The sequence below is a fragment of the Tyto alba genome, unplaced genomic scaffold, assembly GCF_018691265.1.
Source record: "Tyto alba isolate M040663 unplaced genomic scaffold, T.alba_DEE_v4.0 Super-Scaffold_9, whole genome shotgun sequence".
Classification (NCBI taxonomy): Eukaryota; Metazoa; Chordata; class Aves; order Strigiformes; family Tytonidae; genus Tyto; species Tyto alba.
Genome location: NW_024881330.1, coordinates 38,047,155 through 38,066,364, shown reverse-complemented (window position 1 = coordinate 38,066,364; position 19,210 = coordinate 38,047,155). Strand labels below are relative to the sequence as shown.

General features: G+C 39.1%; 1 protein-coding gene across 2 annotated transcripts in view; it reads right to left on the bottom strand.

The window, feature by feature from the left end:
• The window catches only part of PDE7A (phosphodiesterase 7A), a 95,049-nt gene that overhangs the window by 36,107 nt on the left and 39,732 nt on the right, over window positions 1–19,210 (bottom strand). For both annotated transcript variants that reach the window (XM_032996185.2, XM_042786164.1), the window contains one exon: window positions 776–836. In XM_032996185.2, coding sequence (XP_032852076.2) covers window positions 776–836 — 61 coding nt within the window. The remainder of the gene's footprint in view (window positions 1–775; window positions 837–19,210) is intronic.

The window sequence follows — 19,210 nt, the reverse complement described above, 5'->3', positions numbered from 1 at the left end:
GCCGGCAGGACAGAAGCTGGCAGCCAGATCTGCAAGGGCTTTACATTTTTCTCCTCTCCACAACTGAGCTCAACTCCTCCTTCGGTGCCCACTCACTATCACACGAGGGGCTCGCCCAGACGCTTGCCCCTCCCAATACTGTTCTTTCATTTTAATCCGGCTTCTGGTGATATTCTTCAGTAAATTGACAAAACTACTGGCCCTGACATACCACCTTCCCTTCCTCAAGTCATTTTCTAAGGTTAGTATTAATCTTAGTATCAATCTCCTAATAAGAGAAGTACTGTTTAAAATCGTATCGTTATTTTAAGACTACCTTGAGCATTTCATAGCCCCGGTATGGAAGCCTCTGAAAGTGTGTGGTAACTCTGACACATATGTTCTCTAAGCTACAGTTTTAATAACCAGAAGGATACCATGCAGAGGTGATAAATTCCACCACAGAAATAAAGATCAATCATGAGTCACTTAAAAAACTTAACTTATACCAAACACATTAATTATAAGAACTTTTTTTTTTTAATATAGGAGTAAACCATCTGACACAATAGTTAACTCGGGGGGGGGGGGGGGGGGAGGGAAAAGGGAAAAAATAAAAATGGAAAACAACCAAAAAACCCAGGTCAACACAAAAGAACACAAACTCTTCTAAAGAACCTAACCAGAATATTATCCAGAAGAAAGGGAAAGTTTAAGAATTAAACACTTAAATTAAAAAAAAAAATTAAGTCAGTCAATCATTAGTACTTTGCAACATAGAAACTGGTAAGCTTACCTAGCATACGAATGTACAACGCAGTCTGATCAGAGCTGTCATAGGAAATTGCTCCACGTCTCTGGAAAAAAAAAAAAAAGTATATTTTATGCAAGTTAGAACTGAATTATTTTTAAATTGAAATAAAGTATCAATTCTTCATTTCCAATTTAACTCTCAAAATTAATTTTGGAAATTTGAGATATATAGAGAGAGATATATATGTACGCTTACTGATTTTGTTTTAGGAGGGGACAAAGGAAGCACAGAAACTGGTGGTAAAGAAATTATGAAAAACAGGACCAGAGGGTAGAAAAAATTATCCCCCCTATATTTCTTCCCAGATGCTCCTCAATTGTTCCTCACAATAAAAAAAAAAAAAAAAAAAAAAAAGACACACAGAACAAGATTAAGGAGACACAAAGGAACCATGCTTCTCATAGGCTTCTAGAATGTAATACTTAAATACTTGCAGTTCCTGGTTTATTTCTTTCATTTTACCTATGGGGTATTTCCAGCTTTCAAAGCTAAAAGCAATTTTAAAAGTAGTAAAATAACTCAAATGACACCATTACTGCAGTTCTAGCAAGTCAACCTATATTCTGCAAGAGCAGGACTTTGCTGCCACGTGCTACTTTCATTCCACCCAGTACTTTCTGTAGGCAAATCAAGGTACCACTGAAGCAGGATGTAACACATAAAGGTATTTTAAAGAAAACAAGTGAGTGGTATTTCACATTTGACAATAAAAGCCTACAAGAGTCATCAAGCTACCCACGTACAACATTGAGATACTCCCATATAAGTTGTATTTCTTACCTACACAAAATAGTTATGTTCTATACGTATTCAGCTAATGCAGTAATAGTTATAATCCAGGAAGACTCCCACAAATGTGGTGAACTGGTCATCTAATAGCTAAAAACGAGAGGAATGTTCTCATAGTTACACATCATCACACAGTCTTCAAAGCATGGCACAACCTAGCACGCAGGCTCATGCCTTTCCCTTTCTGGACTTCCACCATCTTCTGCCACTTCCTAGGGCCTTCGTTAATATTACTTCATAACCCAGTGACCAGAGAGGGTCACCTTCACAATCAGACTTCAATTCTGCCAGTTCATAACATTTGTTCTTTAAAGAATTAAGGTTTTACTGCACACGTCCGCGTTGAAAACTCCTATGACCTTTTCCTGTCCACCACACTTATTTACACTGGGGACAGATAAGTCCTCAGTGCCATAAAGGGTTATCACAGCCCTTTGAGAACTTCAGATAAAAGCCAACACGGAGGTGAACCCAGTCACCCATTTTTTCCTCTGTGTAGCAGGAACAACACTACACCAGGGACATACACCGGCCTGAAAATATGCAAGTTCAAAAGATGGGAAAACAATGTTAGGAAACAGGACAGAAAAATAGATGTTGGCTATTGAAAATAATTCTAAAAGGAAGACATAAAGAAACAAATTACTTGGAAGGGGGAAAAGACAAAATTGCTTATATGCTTCTGTCTACAGACCAAACTGAATGCACACAAAGACTAGAAATTAATAACCTCTACCAGCATGATTTGTGCAACTGATGTGCTAAGACTCCAAAGCCAGACAGATACACTTAATTGTTTGAATATTTTTCATGTTTAAAAAAAACAAAACACGAAAACCTTACACTTGAAGTCAGAGAAGTTCTTCCAAAGGTAAGCTTAATATTTAATTACAGAAATGACCGAAGACCTAGCTCCAAATGGGGTCCAATTATAGTAGCTGTTGTAAAGACTACAAGGAGGAACTCCCTGTATAGCTCTTTTATGTTGTCTTCGCTTTTGTTCTGTATTTCCTTGGAAGATCATAAACCACGCAAATAATCCTTCCCGTGAAATATGTTTGTACAGCATTTCTCACAGCAATGTGACTGCCCTGATGGGAAAGGCAGCAATACAATTCATCAGCTAGAAAATGATGATGATTTCTCACTAACATTTTCAAATTTCTTCATATAACCTACCTTTGAATTTCAGCAAATATCAGTTGAATATATTTTCAGTAGCCTGGAACATTTCATATCACTGACTAGGCACAATCAGTGATATATTTTAGTGCTAACTTGCAATTTGCACCTGTCTATCACAGATTTTTGGATATGTCCAGTACAGTTCTGTAATCTAATACAGGAGAAAGCTAAGCACACATGCAGCTAGAAGAACCATGCCCAACTGGAGCATTAGTCTCCAGGAAGGAAAACAATGTAAAAATTTACTGAAAAATAAATCCTTTTGATATGCTGATTCTAAAAATATTACTTGCTCTCTAAAACCTAAAATACTATCTGCTAAAGTAGTACATCCATGTATGGTATCAAACATGAAGTAAAATTTTCAAAGCATAATCCAGTTGCTTACACAAACAAGTGATTTCGTTCTTCAAGAACTCTTGACAAACCTCAGAAATCTTTGAACAATCAAATCCTTTTAAAATTACCTGTCAGCATTTGATTTCCTAAGGAAAAATAGACAATTTATTGTGTAAACCTCACTAATAATACTTCAAAAGTGGTAGGACAATTTCATCTAATTTTATTAAAAGAGCAGAGGTCCTGAAGATAACTAATTCGTTGAAATTTGTTAAATAAAATAGATAAGAGGAAAACACTTATTAGCAAGTTCCACCAAGGGACAGATACAGGGTGGGTGATGAATGGCCAGACCTCGTACCTTTAAACCAGGCAACTACGTGAGGTACAGAGAGTTAGGAGCACTGTGGTGAGAAGTCAGAGACAGAGGAGGGAGCTAATGGGCTATGTACCACAGGCTGATGTATATCACCTATTCTCCCAAATCATACTGTCAGCTTATTTGTTATACTATGCCCTACATTAATCTAGAAAAATGCAAGGAAAACGAGAAAAAAAGGCAAAAAAAAAAAAAAAGAGAAATAATTTAATCTACCTTGCCTGTGGTTAAGATACTTTGCCCAGTTTCCACTTTTTAAATCCAGCAAACTGAGACGAGATTTAATGCATCAGCTTCTACTGAGATGTGAACTGTCGCGTGTCGCAAATTCCTAAGCAGAAAGGGAAGTGCATCTTTAAGAACTAAAGTTTCTGTAAAGCACTCAACAGTCCAAACAGTTTAATCCCCAGGATTCTACCCTTGTTGACCACCAAAAATGCTTCCTCCCTCATTGCTAATCAAAGGCCCACTCTGTAGCCTACACCAGGACATCAAAACTATACTTATGCTAAAAATTCACCTTACACAGTCGACGTAACTGTAGCATACACTGTATCAGCCTACAGAAACCTTGGCTAAAAACCTCCTGGACTTGAGCTTGACTTCTGTCACTTCAAAATATCACGTTATTGTTAATATGTAACTCATTCAGCATAGAATTTTATTTCTAGATCTCTGCCACCTCTTTGGTCTACCTGAAGTGTTGTACCTGTTAATAACCATAAAGCATATTTAATGCCTTGACCCTCTGTACAAATCTCAAACAAATAAGCATCACTCCAACAGGCAGAAAGAATTACTAGGATTCAAACTGAAGACAATCCTAATGTGTTTAGGCAGGCTCCCTTTTCAAGCACAAGGACAACTTGGTCTGCTGGGAATATGTGCTGGACTCCAAGTGATTCAACAAATTCCTCAAAAGATTAGGTGATGTTCTTAACCACTTGGGCTCTTTCCTAGACGTGAGCACAGCGTGAGTGAACCAGGCAGGCTGGATTGCTTCAGCAGTGAAGACAGATGTCAAAGATGACTGTGAAGGATTGTTTACCCTGGACTTCCACTTTGAAAACCTCTCCTTAAATTTCTGTTTCATGTTAGTGTCATTTATTCTTCCAAAGGGCAATACTGTAATAAAATCTTTCATTTCTCCTCTCTTTTGTCACATCTTGGAAAGTGAATGGAAGAAGTTCAACCTGAAGTGGAAGATCCATTAATCCTCTAAGAACAACGATATAAGGACTCCACAAAAACAGGCAAAGGGAGTATCTACCAAAAGACAGATTTACATCAGATCTTTTTGCAAATCTTTTCACAATAGTATAGGAAGTTATTAAAGGCCACGCAACAGGAAAGATATGCCAAAACAGCACACAGATATATCTTCAAAGGGAAACCGCTTCAGCAATGCTAGGGAATACAGCATATGCATCTAACACTTGGAAACAGAGCACCTGCTGCTGTTTGTGCCAAACAAACGTTTCCATTGATGTATCAGTTTTATCACTAGGACTTCCCAATCCAGTTCGGAGCAGAGCACCAGCACTAGTGTTGGAGGCTTCGTGTCAGCAACCGCCAGCTAGCCAGCTTTTGGGCTGCCTAGCGAAACAACTGCTGGTCTCATTCTCTAACGGCAGAAGGAAACTGGTAGAGCTGTTGGTCTTCAAAATTCAGTACCTCCCAGCAGAAAGAACCAGCCACGCTTTTTGATGGAGTACACAACCCTCATTTTGCAACTCAAGTTTATTCAGAAGGTGGGAAAGGAAGCCAGAGGACACCACCAGTCAGGTATTGTCACCTACTTGGCTTTTCTGCCCAAGTTATTTGCCCAACAATCAGAGGATTGTTTTCAGAAAGAGAAATTGAGAACCTGCTTGGAGAAGCTGTTGTATCATGGCAACTGCAATTTACTGGTTATGCCGCCTCAAATACACACAAGCTATTTAAGATTCTACAATAGTTTATCAACTGGAAGCCCCTAGAACGACAAACTAATTAGATCAGATTTTTCCAGCTATTACTGGACTTCAAAAGCAAGACTGTCATTTATCATGATTCTTAGAATTATTTCAAGTAATTAAAAGTTCCATGCTAACACAAGATCCATAGTTTTCCACAAGTCAATCACCAAGTTTCTACTCACCAAAGCATTGTAAAATGTTATTTTAAAGCACTTAAACTGTTGTTGAACTCAGGCAAGCCACTGCAAAACGATCCTACTACTGTTTTCTAACTATTTCACTGTAGTTCAAAGCAATATTTTGGAAGTTTATCAAACCAGTGATAAGAAAATGTAGTTAAGTTTCAGGATAGGAGATACACATCAACAGTAAGAATAAGACACACAGAGCCCTTTCAAACATCTGAATGTGGCAATTTTAATATTTTCTTCCATATTAAGCTATTTCACATGATCATCTCCCAAGACAGATGGCAATAATTTATAAACTTAGTTATTGTTTGAATAATAGTTATCAACATAAGTAATACATACATCTAACAAGCATCTATAAGGTATTTTTTTCCGATACACCTTAGATGTGTATCATGTGCCATCCTGACATTTACCCAAAGTTTCATCAACAACTTTGAGATTTAACAAAAGTATACAAAACAAAAGCTTGAAAATTGATCAGAAAAGAAAGCAGAGTTTTAAAAAAGCATAAGTGACTTAAGTGAAGACAGAAATACACAAGGGTATTACCTTTTGAAACTAAATCAGAAAGGCAGAAGGACACAAAAACAACAGCAAAATAGGATAATTCAATGAACACACGCAGAAGAATTCTTTCTTTTAAAGAACTTGAGCACATTTAAGAACACAACCATAAACAGCGGAGGTTTTTATGTCTAACCGTATTATATCAGCTACATGGAATTCCTATTTTTTCCCACCTTAACAGAATCTTTGACCAAACTGAATTATGCACATAATCCTTAAGCAGGCATTTTATGTCAAGTTTCAGAAAACCAGCAATTTGGCAGCATACAAGTAAAATGCAGATGATGCACTAGGCTAGCACACTGGATGTAAACCTCTGGCATTCAGATCTGCCTTCAGTCACAAATGAACAGCCATGAGGATATCCTGGTCTTTTTCTTGGTGTGGCAAAAGTTATCACAAGTGCTAGCAACTAAGCCTGACAACTTTTGCTTTCAGTAAATTTAGAACTGTGTTATTGGCAATGACTGAAGAGTACAGGCATGGATACCTGGCAAAGATTGTTTTCACAACAAATTCAAATTCATGTTTCTTCAGATTCTCCTTTCAATCACATAAAAATGTTAAAATTGCTTATTAATAAAATAATCTATCTATATACAAATGTATGAACTCTATTTTTTTTTCCTGTTTCCCCACTTTCTCTCCAATGATTCTGGCCCTCCTTCACAATCCTAAACTTAAATTTTTTCCTCCTTTTGGAATTGATTCCAGGTTAGGCAGCAAGCTATGCTGAGAAGAGCCTGGTCTCTTCTCCAGGCACCTATTCCACCTACGTTTACTACCACAATACTGATTATAGAGATACTTATGTTCTTTAGAACGAGAGACTATGGACTCCTAATATTGTCTAACATTAGCACACATTTTTCAAAACACAGGTATCTCCAATGGAAAAGGCTGCAAAGCGAGTGAAGTAGCCACTATTTCACCTAAGCAAACAAAACTGGTATTTCCACTCCTGTAACCCTGAAATCAACAATACAAAAAGGATATCCTGTCCAGGAAGCAAAATACACTAATTTGTATTATTCTCACTATGTTTAAAATTGGTTTTCCTTATTTTCACAAAGCCTTTAAAACGCTATAAAATTGAAGATCTGTTAGAAAAGGAGGCAAGCAAACCCCTGCCATTCAGAAGCCATTTCAAATCCCTTTTCCCCGTCTCCTACCTGGCACTGCTACAAACACACTCTTCCCACTTCAAGGCAGGCAAAAGTCAAGAGCTACAAAATCATGTACGAACACTTAAGAAACACAATCTTAAATGACGAATGATGTGTTTCCAAAACAGATTAGATGTAAAAAAGAAAAATAAGTACTCATGAAGTTCTTAATGACTTGTTTTCTCTCAGGCTACTTATAAACCCAGTTAGTCAAAACAGAGTAATAAAATGGCCTACCTTAGAAGTAATCCATTTGATAAGGATCAGAGCTAAACACCAGATCAATGCAATTCCCATTGGATCAGCCCAAATACCTGAAGCATAATCCTGTCCCTGACCCCGCCACTGCTGGAAGCTGTGTGAGGGTTTAAGAGCCTGGGCAGTAGTGTGCAGTGGTCAGGGAGGGAGGGAGGCAGGCAGGCAGGCAGGGAGGGAGGGAGGCAGGGAGGCAGGCAGGGAGGGAGGCAGGCAGGGAGGCAGGCAGGGAGGGAGGGAGGGAGGGAGGGAGGCAGGCAGGGAGGGAGGCAGGGAGGGAGGGAGGCAGGCAGGGAGGGAGGCAGGGAGGGAGGGAGGGAGGCAGGCAGGGAGGGAGGGAGGCAGGCAGGGAGGGAGGGAGGGAGGGAGGGAGGCAGGCAGGGAGGGAGGGAGGCAGGGAGGCAGGGAGGCAGGGAGGGAGGGAGGGAGGGAGGGAGGGAGGGAGGGAGGGAGGGAGGGAGGGAGGGAGGGAGGGAGGGAGGGAGGGAGGGAGGGAGGGAGGGAGGGAGGCAGGCAGGGAGGGAGGGAGGCAGGCAGGGAGGGAGGGAGGCAGGCAGGGAGGGAGGGAGGCAGGGAGGGAGGCAGGCAGGGAGGGAGGCAGGCAGGGAGGGAGGGAGGCAGGCAGGGAGGGAGGGAGGGAGGGAGGGAGGCAGGCAGGCAGGCAGGCAGGGAGGGAGGCAGGCAGGGAGGGAGGCAGGCAGGGAGGGAGGCAGGCAGGCAGGGAGGGAGGGAGGGAGGGAGGCAGGCAGGGAGGGAGGGAGGCAGGCAGGGAGGGAGGCAGGCAGGGAGGGAGGGAGGGAGGGAGGGAGGGAGGGAGGGAGGCAGGCAGGGAGGGAGGCAGGCAGGGAGGGAGGCAGGCAGGGAGGGAGGCAGGCAGGGAGGGAGGCAGGCAGGGAGGGAGGCAGGCAGGGAGGCAGGCAGGGAGGGAGGGAGGCAGGCAGGGAGGGAGGCAGGCAGTAGCTGCCCGCCCATCCAACAGCTGCACCAAGGCCGCAGTCACCTGACAGCCCCAGCAATTTGCTGCCTGTGAGCAGCACTGCCCCATACATCTCGCTGCCAACTCCATACTCGACAGGGAAATTTTACAACCAGAGGACATGGCAAGTAGTAAAACTTACTAAACCCTACAGAAATGCTAAAGGAAATGAAAACCCACGACTATGAGCTTTTACAACACATATTTTAATACAGCAAAGTATGCTAGACTCCAGGATCAAACTCCAGTACTCAAACCACCCGTGCTAAATCAGGATACTGCCTTGCCCTTAAATGCTATGATGAGCTCGTTTCCAGCAGATTTCACCATAGCTGCTATTCACAAGTTCCTTCTATCTCTGCCACCTGGAGAACTGATATGAACTGAACTTCAAAACCTATTTCAATGTTCTTTTTTATAGCAACTTACTATAAATAACATTAATGAAAGCAAGTTTATACACTGGATACATGCAATTATCGAAAGTGATCATATTTCTATAATCTCTTCTTTGGTCCACTATCAAGTCACCCTTCATACTGCCTTTCTAGACACACATACTTATGCCTGACCTGGCATGTTTCTTCAGTTTATTGCTCCAAGGGTTGAACTTGCCTACAGTCCCCCTCACACACACACTCCCTCAGCACTTCCCGGGTTTGGAAAGCAGACTAACTTCCTCTAAGAGCACTGATTATACAGCCAAGTGGTCCTACGTACTTGGTGAGGCTTCGAGATGCATTTTAATTTTCGTCTCTTTAAGCTGACAAGAAAGTTTCATTTCAGAAATACAAAGAAATCTCAAATAGTTTGGAAAAGAAGCAGCTACAGAGGGGAAAAAAGGAACAGTGTAAGATACTGCTGAGTTTAAAAGGATGAAGTTGAATAACTAAAACTGTATGAAGATTCTGCTCTTCCTATAATTATTTTTTATTATTAGATTATATTGCAAATTTCAGTATGTGCACAGAATACACAAGTTAGCACAGATTACCAAAGGAGTAACTTTAGCACTGAGAAAGCAACTTCCTCCTGTCCACAGGAAAAGGGGACATATACCACAGTGGACTTTTATTGAATGAAGGAGAAGACTCAATAACTGGGATAGGGCTCCTTGTTATTTTACAATTCCTAATATTTGTGATGGCTTTTAAGCCATAATCATGATCCCATCATCAGCTGCACGTTCATACAGCACCATTGCATTCCAAACACCTATCTTCTGCTCTCTCCCCCCCGCCATGACCCTGAAAACCAGTCAGATCAAAACCATCAGCAAGAACATCCAGAACGGACCTTTCGGTACCTCACTTAATGAATATAGCGCTTATCTAAAGGTCTGTCAAGTTCCACCCAAAATACAAACTGTCACAGAGGTAGATTTAAAAACATTACAATCTCCAAACACTTGACAAGGTTAAGACACCTTGAGAATTAATCATCACCAGCCTGATGTTACTTTAAAGGAAACAAACCCACAATAAGTGGCATTAGACTGCATTTGCATTAGCAATTTGGCACAAGTGGAGCCAATCAAAACACAGCTGCTGAGGTCTTTACACACCTATACTATATGAAGTCTGTAAGATTTTTTCTGTAGGCCACATTTACTCAAACTTCCTGAACCAAACCCTACCACAGGAGGTTCAAAGCTGTCAAAAATGACTGATAACTGGTCAAACCCCTACGACCCTATCAAGGATTAGAGTCCATTTGCTGCCTGCAAGGAGTGGAATGGCTTAGTTTCTTTTGAAAGGAGACTAGTTAGCACATACTGAAACCGCTCTGGAAAACAAACAAATGGGCATGATAAACAGGAACAATGAGGTGATTTGCTTCTAGACTGAACTCTCCTCCAAATAAAACTCTAACACAAATAGCCTTATGCTCTTTGAAAGGTCAAGCTCTTCTCCTCATCACCACTGTTTTCAATCCCTGATCAGTCTTCTAAGTTTTCCTGTCTCCAAGCACACAAAGATGTTCTCGGAGTGTGTGCATGGTCTTCTCACAGGTGCCTGGAGCAAGTCTTTCTTCCTCTGATATCAGAAACACATTATCTTAGAAAACAGAGTGATACAAGGTAATCACCCTTTCCTCTTTTGTTTTCCAGTAATAAGCGGTTTAATTAATTAGCCTCTTACTGAAAGTTTTTCTTCAAAACTATTGTCTCATGCATAAGCTTTATACCAGAACATATAAATAAAAATACTTGCCCGTTTGTTAAGCACCACTACAGCATTATTTATTTTAGCTATGGCTTGGAAACGGAAATACTGTTTCAGAAACAGGATTACAAATCTGAATACAAAAGACGACCAAAAAGTGCACTGGCTCGTAGGAGATGTATGAGAAATCAGAGAAGCTGAAGTGCTTCTTCTGGGGAAAGTACTGCTCTGAATAACCCCGTTAACAATTCTAAGGTGAAGGCAAAATAAATTACGCTTTATGAGTATATGAAAGAAATTATTCAAGGTCATTAGCAATTATGGTAAACCCTTAGGTACAAGACAACATAAAATTAAGATAGTACTAAATTCCCTCTGTGATAACATACTGCCTATTATACTACCTAACTTCTGGGAGCACAATCAGTGACCCCTGCGCTGTGGACATCATCAGTCTCAGCTTCCATCTTGGAATGAAGGAGCACACCAGAAAGAACAACTATCCTATATTGCATTTTTTGTCTTTTAAAAACTATGGAAGTTCCTAAGTATGTTTCATTTTCTTTCTTCTTCTCCTTTTCTTCCCTGCTTTTTAGCAGATTCTTTTTCAGTTTTTCTAAAATTCATTTTCTCAATGAATGCAGAGATACCATGTTTGATAAGGCAATTTCCAATACTTAACACTCAAATACAGCATAGAAATCATTATCTAGTTCCTCTGTTCTTATCATCAGCTCAAACATACAAACACAATTGCTGTCTCTAACCATTTCCAAACAAAGAAACATAAATATCTCAATTACTTCAATGTAAACTTAATGATAAATGGCATTGCAAAGGCATCTAAGCAGTTAAAATAATGTTTTGCTACAATTTTTGCATTTGCTGAGTAAACCTTTGTGTAATTCCTTATAAGACAAGAATTGATTATCAATACGGCAGAAAGCACCTGAGGTCTTGCAGTAGTTGTTACAAAGATTCCACTAAGGAATTTGCTAAAGATACCAGTTTGCTCCCATTGTGAAACTGGCATCACATGGGACCAGCTCCTACTGATTCAAAATAGCTCCCCATTAATAAGCCATCGTGATTTGAAAGGATCCAGTAATTTCTTTATACAGTCCTAGAGACATGCAAGGCTCCACATGGAACCCCATTATTTCCTATCAGTGTACCCCTGTTATTTGCAGTACCAAGTACAGGATCCTAGTTGCACTTGTACATTTCTAAGTACCCATCTGTTTCAATCTTTTTTTCCCCCCTAATAAATTTCAGCAGTCTTGAAGAATGACTCAGTGTTGCCTTATAAACCTCAGTAACTACTATTATCTACAGTGTCTTTAAACATTCCCCCCCTCCCCCCAATATTTCAGTAACACCTACAGGAAATCCAGAGTTGAAGCAACAGCACCATGTTTCACAGACATTATTGGGCCTCATATGATGGTCCTGTTTAAATGCAACAGCGCTCCACAGATCTCCATCACCACATGAGTTTTTATGCAGAAGATTGAGGCCCATTGCTAATCACTCCTACTTTCCAGAATGACCTGATTTCACATGCGTGCGCTCGTATACCTGGCCCAGAAATGAGATCTCCGTGGAGTCTCCCTTGCCCTTCAAACACCCCCTTCCAGAAAAGGCCCAGAACAGTGCCTAGTGGCACACTGACTTCTAGGATGCACTTCTCACTGGCATACTACTCGATATGGACCAGTCCGGGAACTTAACCACATTTATATTAACAGCATGTTAAGACAGCACACAAATAAGCCTATCATTTACCAATTCATCGGCACATAGTGAAGAAACCCCACAGCTCTAAACTCATTTCCATCTTTTCTTCACTTTTCTCCTGTCTCATTATCTACTATGTGTGATCTCTCTCTCCAGCAGACTTCACTAACAAAGAATAATTAAATGGTAATCTAAGTATTCTTGTAACAAATGTGGGTAGCTATTGCTGCAGCCCAACCCAACCACTAAACACTGCACTCAGGAGAAAAATAAAAGGAAAAGAAACCATTATTTTTACAGATACTGAGAACAGACTTTTTGAGAATTTCACAACACATACACAGTGACCAGCTTTTACAAATGCTACTTCTGGTTATGTCTTAATTTAAAATATTATCTAAGCATGTTACTTTCAATTCAGCTTATTTAAAACATTTGCAATGTTAGCATGTTGCAACCAGCTACAAGATTTCAACTATTCTAGCTGCTTACTAATAACGCTATATATCAGCTAGTAGGCAATGAACAAACATGAAAAAAATATAAAAAGCTAGCAAAAATCACCTTATTTACTACATATAAATCATCATCGCTACTTAACCTATTGCAGCTAAACTCGAAAGTCTGGTTAGAATTCCAGAACATGAACTTCCAACGCCAAGGACTGCTACAGATCCAGAAAGCAGAATTTAGCAATTTCCTTAAGGTCCACTTCCATTTCAGTCTTCAATAAGATAGAAAAAGAAAGAACACCACCACTGCCACCCTTTAGAATAGAAAGGATCCAATCTCGAGGTTTCATCAGCTACTCTAACATAGCAATAGGAAACCGTGAGGATGATCCTGTGTGCACTGCATCTCCAAAAGCAGCAAGAGGTATTCTATATTTCATAAAGAAATAGCATAAATCTTTGCCAAAGCAAGCACATTATTCAACATAATGTTTTTCTGATGGCTGTTTTTAACCTTTCATCTTATTTGCTCAACATCATGCTTATGCAGGTTAATAGAAATGGCCATGTAACACTGCAAATGTGATTTGACAAAAATGCACATATCTTAGTTGACAGATGATGAGAACACATTTTAATTTCCTTGTATAGATTAAACATCAAGAAACAGATTACTTTAAAATGCTTCTTTTGCAATACAAATTAGAATATTCTCAGTGCCTCTCATATCATGAACTTTAGTTAATCTTCTGGTGATTTGTTTTACCTAACATAATAAATTCCTGAGTTTCTACAAAGAACATATATATTTAAAGGATCTAAATTGGATCTGTCACTGTACATGTTTATACCATATAACCCTTGTTCTTATGAAAACATATCTAGCCAAAGAACTGAAGTATTCTTTCTCATTTTTTTTTGACACTCATTTTTCTGAGGCTGCTTACTTATAATTGCATTTTAGGGCTTTGTTTAAATCCACAGAACTGTGATTTCTGCTCTTCTCCAGAGAAGAGGTGTTGGCAAGCTATATTCAACTTTTACCAAATCCTCCTTAAACTAACAACAACAAAAAAAAAGTATTAAGAAGTTATTAAGATGACAGTCTACACACATATATTTGTCATGTTCATTTAAGAAATACCTATTTTTCAACTGTCTGTTCGACATAGTGATGCTTATTACCTTGGACAGAGAACCATTTTAGCATGGTCGTACAGATGTTCAACCAAGGCTGGTCTACATCAGGTTGTACCTGTCCCCACCTGTCTGCAGATACTGTCATCTGCTCATTCACAAAAGGTCTGTGGCATAGCAAGTAACTGGACCAGTTTTAGAGTTTAAAACAAATGCCTTTATCCATGATTCTTAAGAGTTAAAAAATGATACCATCATTGTAAGACAAAGTACTGTCAGGGCCTCAGACTGCAATCCATTCATTAAAGATAGACTATTCTGAAGGTGAGGTGCAAAAAATTGAGTTTAAGCTGCTCTGAGTTACCGTGTTTCACCATTCAACACACTTTCAAAAAAGACTGAATGGTGCATTGGAAGCAAATAAAGAGAAATTTCAATTCTCACATTCTTCACACATTGCAAGTAACCAGGCTATGTAAGTAAAAACAGATGAACAGTAATGTGTGACAAGAAAAGGTACCAATGTTTTAGACTTTGTAATAAAACATTTATGTTCTATTTCTAAAGCACTTCTTTTGAACAGTGAAAGACTGTCTTGCTTATATTTAACTGGAAACATAAATAAAAAAACATTGAGGTTACAATATTGCAGAAAGACAACATCACAAAACTGTCAACACATCACAACACCAGAAAAGGAAATTACAGAAAATCACAGAAACTTCATAGTAGTTGCATTTTACAATTCTTCATAAATTATCTACAGAAGACACAGTGGACACAAGATTGCCCTCTAAATTCAAGGCTTAAGCTTTTTTTTCTTCTAGAGAAGCTTATCCAATAACTTTTATTCTTATATGAACACTACTAGCTGGCCTCTGCGGCTTCACAGCTCCGAGAAGCATGTGTGTGGAAAGGGGGTGCTCAGGGAGCAAGTGGGGCATCCCCAGACAGCACCTGTATGTATGAATTTCCCCGGATGCGGCTGTCTCGCTCACAAACCCAAAGAAGAGAGCAAGGCAGGGCAATGAACGCAGGCTAAAAAGCATGGGGGCAGGGTGCAACGTGAGCTGCTCCTTTTGACCTGCTCCCTGGCTTCTCTCTCATTCGGACATGAAAAGGAATCAGAAATTATTAGATTGAATAATAAAAAAAAAAAAAAGCCCTACGAGCTTCTGTTCAGCTCCTAAGCGATGGGTAATCTCCCATAACTAGGAGGGCTCACCTCTCACCAAGCCTAAGGAACATCTGGCCTGCCTGGTTCTTGCCTGCAAGTCTTCCCTATTTCAGCACTGCTAAAAGATACTTTTAACCCCCTCATACACCCTTCAACTCACTCTGTAGGAAGTATTTAAAGAGCACTTTACACAAAATTAAAATATTGACATCTATTGAGACTTCCCAGGCAACACAGCTTCCACTTATTATAAGGGGGTATTTATGCAAAGATTTTAAGAATTTTCAGATTAAAAAAAAAAAAAACAAAAAAACAAACAAAAAAAAAAAGAGTTCCCACAGGAAAAAAAACTACATTTCAGCATTTTCCTAGGCACGCAGGCATATACTAAAGCTCAAAAAAATACACTAAACATTAAAAAGGCAGTAATAAAATCATCTGTGTTTCCAGTTCCTTGCTAGCCATCACACAAAAATATTATGTTGTCAAAAAAGGTTAAATTTCAAGGGAAAAGATGGGAGTTTCACTTTAATGAATTAAGCTGAGATGGCAACGGAACATCCGAAATAAATCAAGCCTAGCTTTTATTCTCCTATTCTGTGATTATTTCCATTAAAATAACTGAAGGACCACACAGGACACTGGAACTGGTTACACCATCTGCTGTCAAATCCACAAATCAATACACTATTTTATTTATAATATGATAGCATTATAAATCAAAATAATTAAGTTAAATAGTCATCACAGAGTTTATAAAGATTAAAGAGATTTAAAGAAAGATCATATTGGCTGTGCCCAAGCATTTCACAAATAAGCAAAGCACAAAACTAAGAAGCAACACATAGTTAGTATCTGAAATACAAAAAAGGTTAAGAGAAGTTACATTGGCCAACTACATTCAACTTCTTTCGTCTCAAAAAAAATCTAGCCTTTCAACCTTAAAAAACAAGCAAACAAACAAACAAAAAATTAGCAGAGTTACAGTTTCTGCTACAACATTCTTTCCAGAGAAAATTCATCTGGAGCCTCGTTTGCACTAAACACTTATTTCAGAGCTTGCTTATGCACCATACCCAAAAATGCTTGTAGTCCTCCATGCATTTTCCCAAGAGCTAATTAAACCTACGCCCATTAAGGTTAAGCTGACCAATTTTAACTGAACTGGTTAAGCAGACCAATTTAAGCTGAACTACTTAAAACTTGGAAAGGCTCTTATGAGACAGTAAGCTGAAAACCCTATGGGTCAACACCTGCCATTGCATCACCTTCCCTCACTTTCCAGGCTGCAATGTATTACTGCCATCTTCTCACCTTCTATTTTATTGAGCCACCAATACAACCCTGTCCTGCATACTTCCAAATCCTCCTTCTCCAACCTGTAGCAGATACAAATTTCTTATAACAAATGCTTTAAAAACTTGCAAAAGTTTAATAGAAGTATTTTCACGCAAAAAATGATATTTTATAAACATTTGCACAGTTGTAAAACATGTAGTTATTGCCTACCATTAATATTCTGTTAGCATGTGGGTGCCAGCAATCCATGCATTGAAAGACTTTTAGTCAAAAACCTAATCTACTTATTTCAGCATCTCATCCACTATAGATAAAGCTGACCCAGTAACAGAGAGAGCTTTTCACTAGTGTTGGGGCCTAGGTCTGCAGGTGTTAAACTGAAAAAGACTACTGCATTTGAGACTGAAATACACTGAAAAGGTTCAGCCTTCTATTACAGAGATATCGACACATGCTATTTTTTTCTTAGATACAAAGAAAGAGGGTTTTTTGTTTTTTGTTTTTTAAATACATCAGTACTAAGAGGTAGCTGACAGAGGAACAGAAGAATTACAAGCTCAAAACTAATATAAAAAAATTTCCAGGCAAAAAAATTCCATATGACTGCAATCCCCTATCAGGAAGAGGTATGGAAACAGGCATACAAAGAAAGTGTTCTATTAATGGATTAATACATTTTTGATACACTTCAGAGTTGACACATCGACATACAAAAAAGGTGGAAAGCTAGTAGAAAAACGTTTAGGGACTTAACTACAACTAACATCCTTCCACAACCTTCTCAAAAATACAATATCCTTGTACAGACTTCTCATTCAGCCCTGGTGTGCATTTTATTGCATTTACAACATTCAGAGGCCTCCTACAACTAAAAACCACTTTCAAGTAATTTTTCTTACATGATTTCACAGCAGCATACTTCTGCGTTTTATATTCCATTTTTGAAGGTAACAAGATGCTACTTCCACTGTTAAGCTTGAACTTTAAACAGAAACGGAATTTGAGAATCTAGCATAAAAAGTTATTTCAATAGGATTTAAAAGATTTACATTTGTAAAATTGAGTTCCATTCCCATTTTGCTTAGTTATCCTGCAGGGATGCTGAAAAAAGCCATACAATTATTATATTGTTTCTTGAAGAAGCAAGAATTGTAGCAGTACCAACAAGAATGTTTATCTCTGAAGCTCCTTACCACCCACCGGACACCTGTCAGTCTTGGCACTGGCCTTTATGTGCCCATGTAAAGAAGATTTTGCATGGCATAGCCCTCTCCTGACCAAATTAGGCTAACCTCATCTGCATTGACATCAGTGCCTATAATTTTGGAATCTCATCGACAGAAATAGCTTTATCACAGGGCCCAGCATACAAATTAAGCATCTGTATAGGGCATGCTGAACTTGTGGAAGTGATGAAAAGCTGTAGTGGAAAAATCTTAGCATACGCTTTGAAGCTATATCTAATTAAGGCAACAGTTAGCTACTTTGAGTGAATTTATTATTTGAAGTCTTGGTTTTAGTCCGCTTGCAATATTCTCTGTTTGCACACAAGCTAGTGTTAAAACCTTTCATTTTAACTGAGAACCCTGAACAGTAGTTCAGCTTAGTACATTTGAAAGCATTTAATATTTCAGGTATATAGAAATCACACAAATTTTGATTATCAGATCCCAGTTTTGTCTTCAAATTTGTCATCCCTAATCATCCCGTTGTTCTGTGAGAAGCCATTTCAGCTTGCTACAGGATTATCTCCTGTACTAAATTTGTGCTGTCTGTGCATGACAAACTAAGAATACCAAGACACAATTAATTTCATTAATGTTATATGACTTAGGCAGTAAGGGGAAAGCCTAATGTATCGGATCATATTTTCCTTATGAATGTAGTGATCTAATTTTACGGAGGGACTTTTGGAAAGAAGCAGAATGGCAAAGCAATTAAGCTATGTAAGCAACCTCCGAAACACATTTGGAAAATGAGGGAAGAGAAAGAGAGGAGTAACTTGCACAACTGTAGCATAATGCCAGGCTCCGCATCACACTGTCAGAGCTGGGAGTTTGCAGATCAAAAGGCGTACAGCACTGCTCACCCTGTTCTCCCAGGGAAAGGAGGATCTGCTGTCAGTTACTTCTTCAAACATGACGGCAGACAGACATGAGCCTCAATATAATTAAAGCTTTTCTCACCTTATGAAGGAATTTTAAGACTTATGGAAATATAGATGAGCACGCAGAACTGAAGAGCAGAACAAAAGAATAATAGAAAACACTAAAAAGATTATTTGCTTTAAAATAGTTACTGAATATGGATGTCACTGCTCCTGAAGGGAACAGTATTGGAAGTGCTGAGCCTTCCCCCAAAGACTTACTAGAAAAAAAGATATGCAACCCCAGCCTGTAGTTCAAGTTCCCTGGTTTTGAGGGGTGAACATGGGGAGCCACCCTGTGACATCCACAGCAGAGCCTCGCTTCCCATGCTATAAATCAGTTTACCTCCACCATAATTAACCCAACTTTTTCTTTACTGCTTCCTACACAAAATTACAAGCTGTTCCTCATATATCTAACCAAAATTTTCCATGTGTAATCAAAGAACTCACTCTCATCCTACTGTCCCCTCTTTTGCATCACATCCCACCAAAT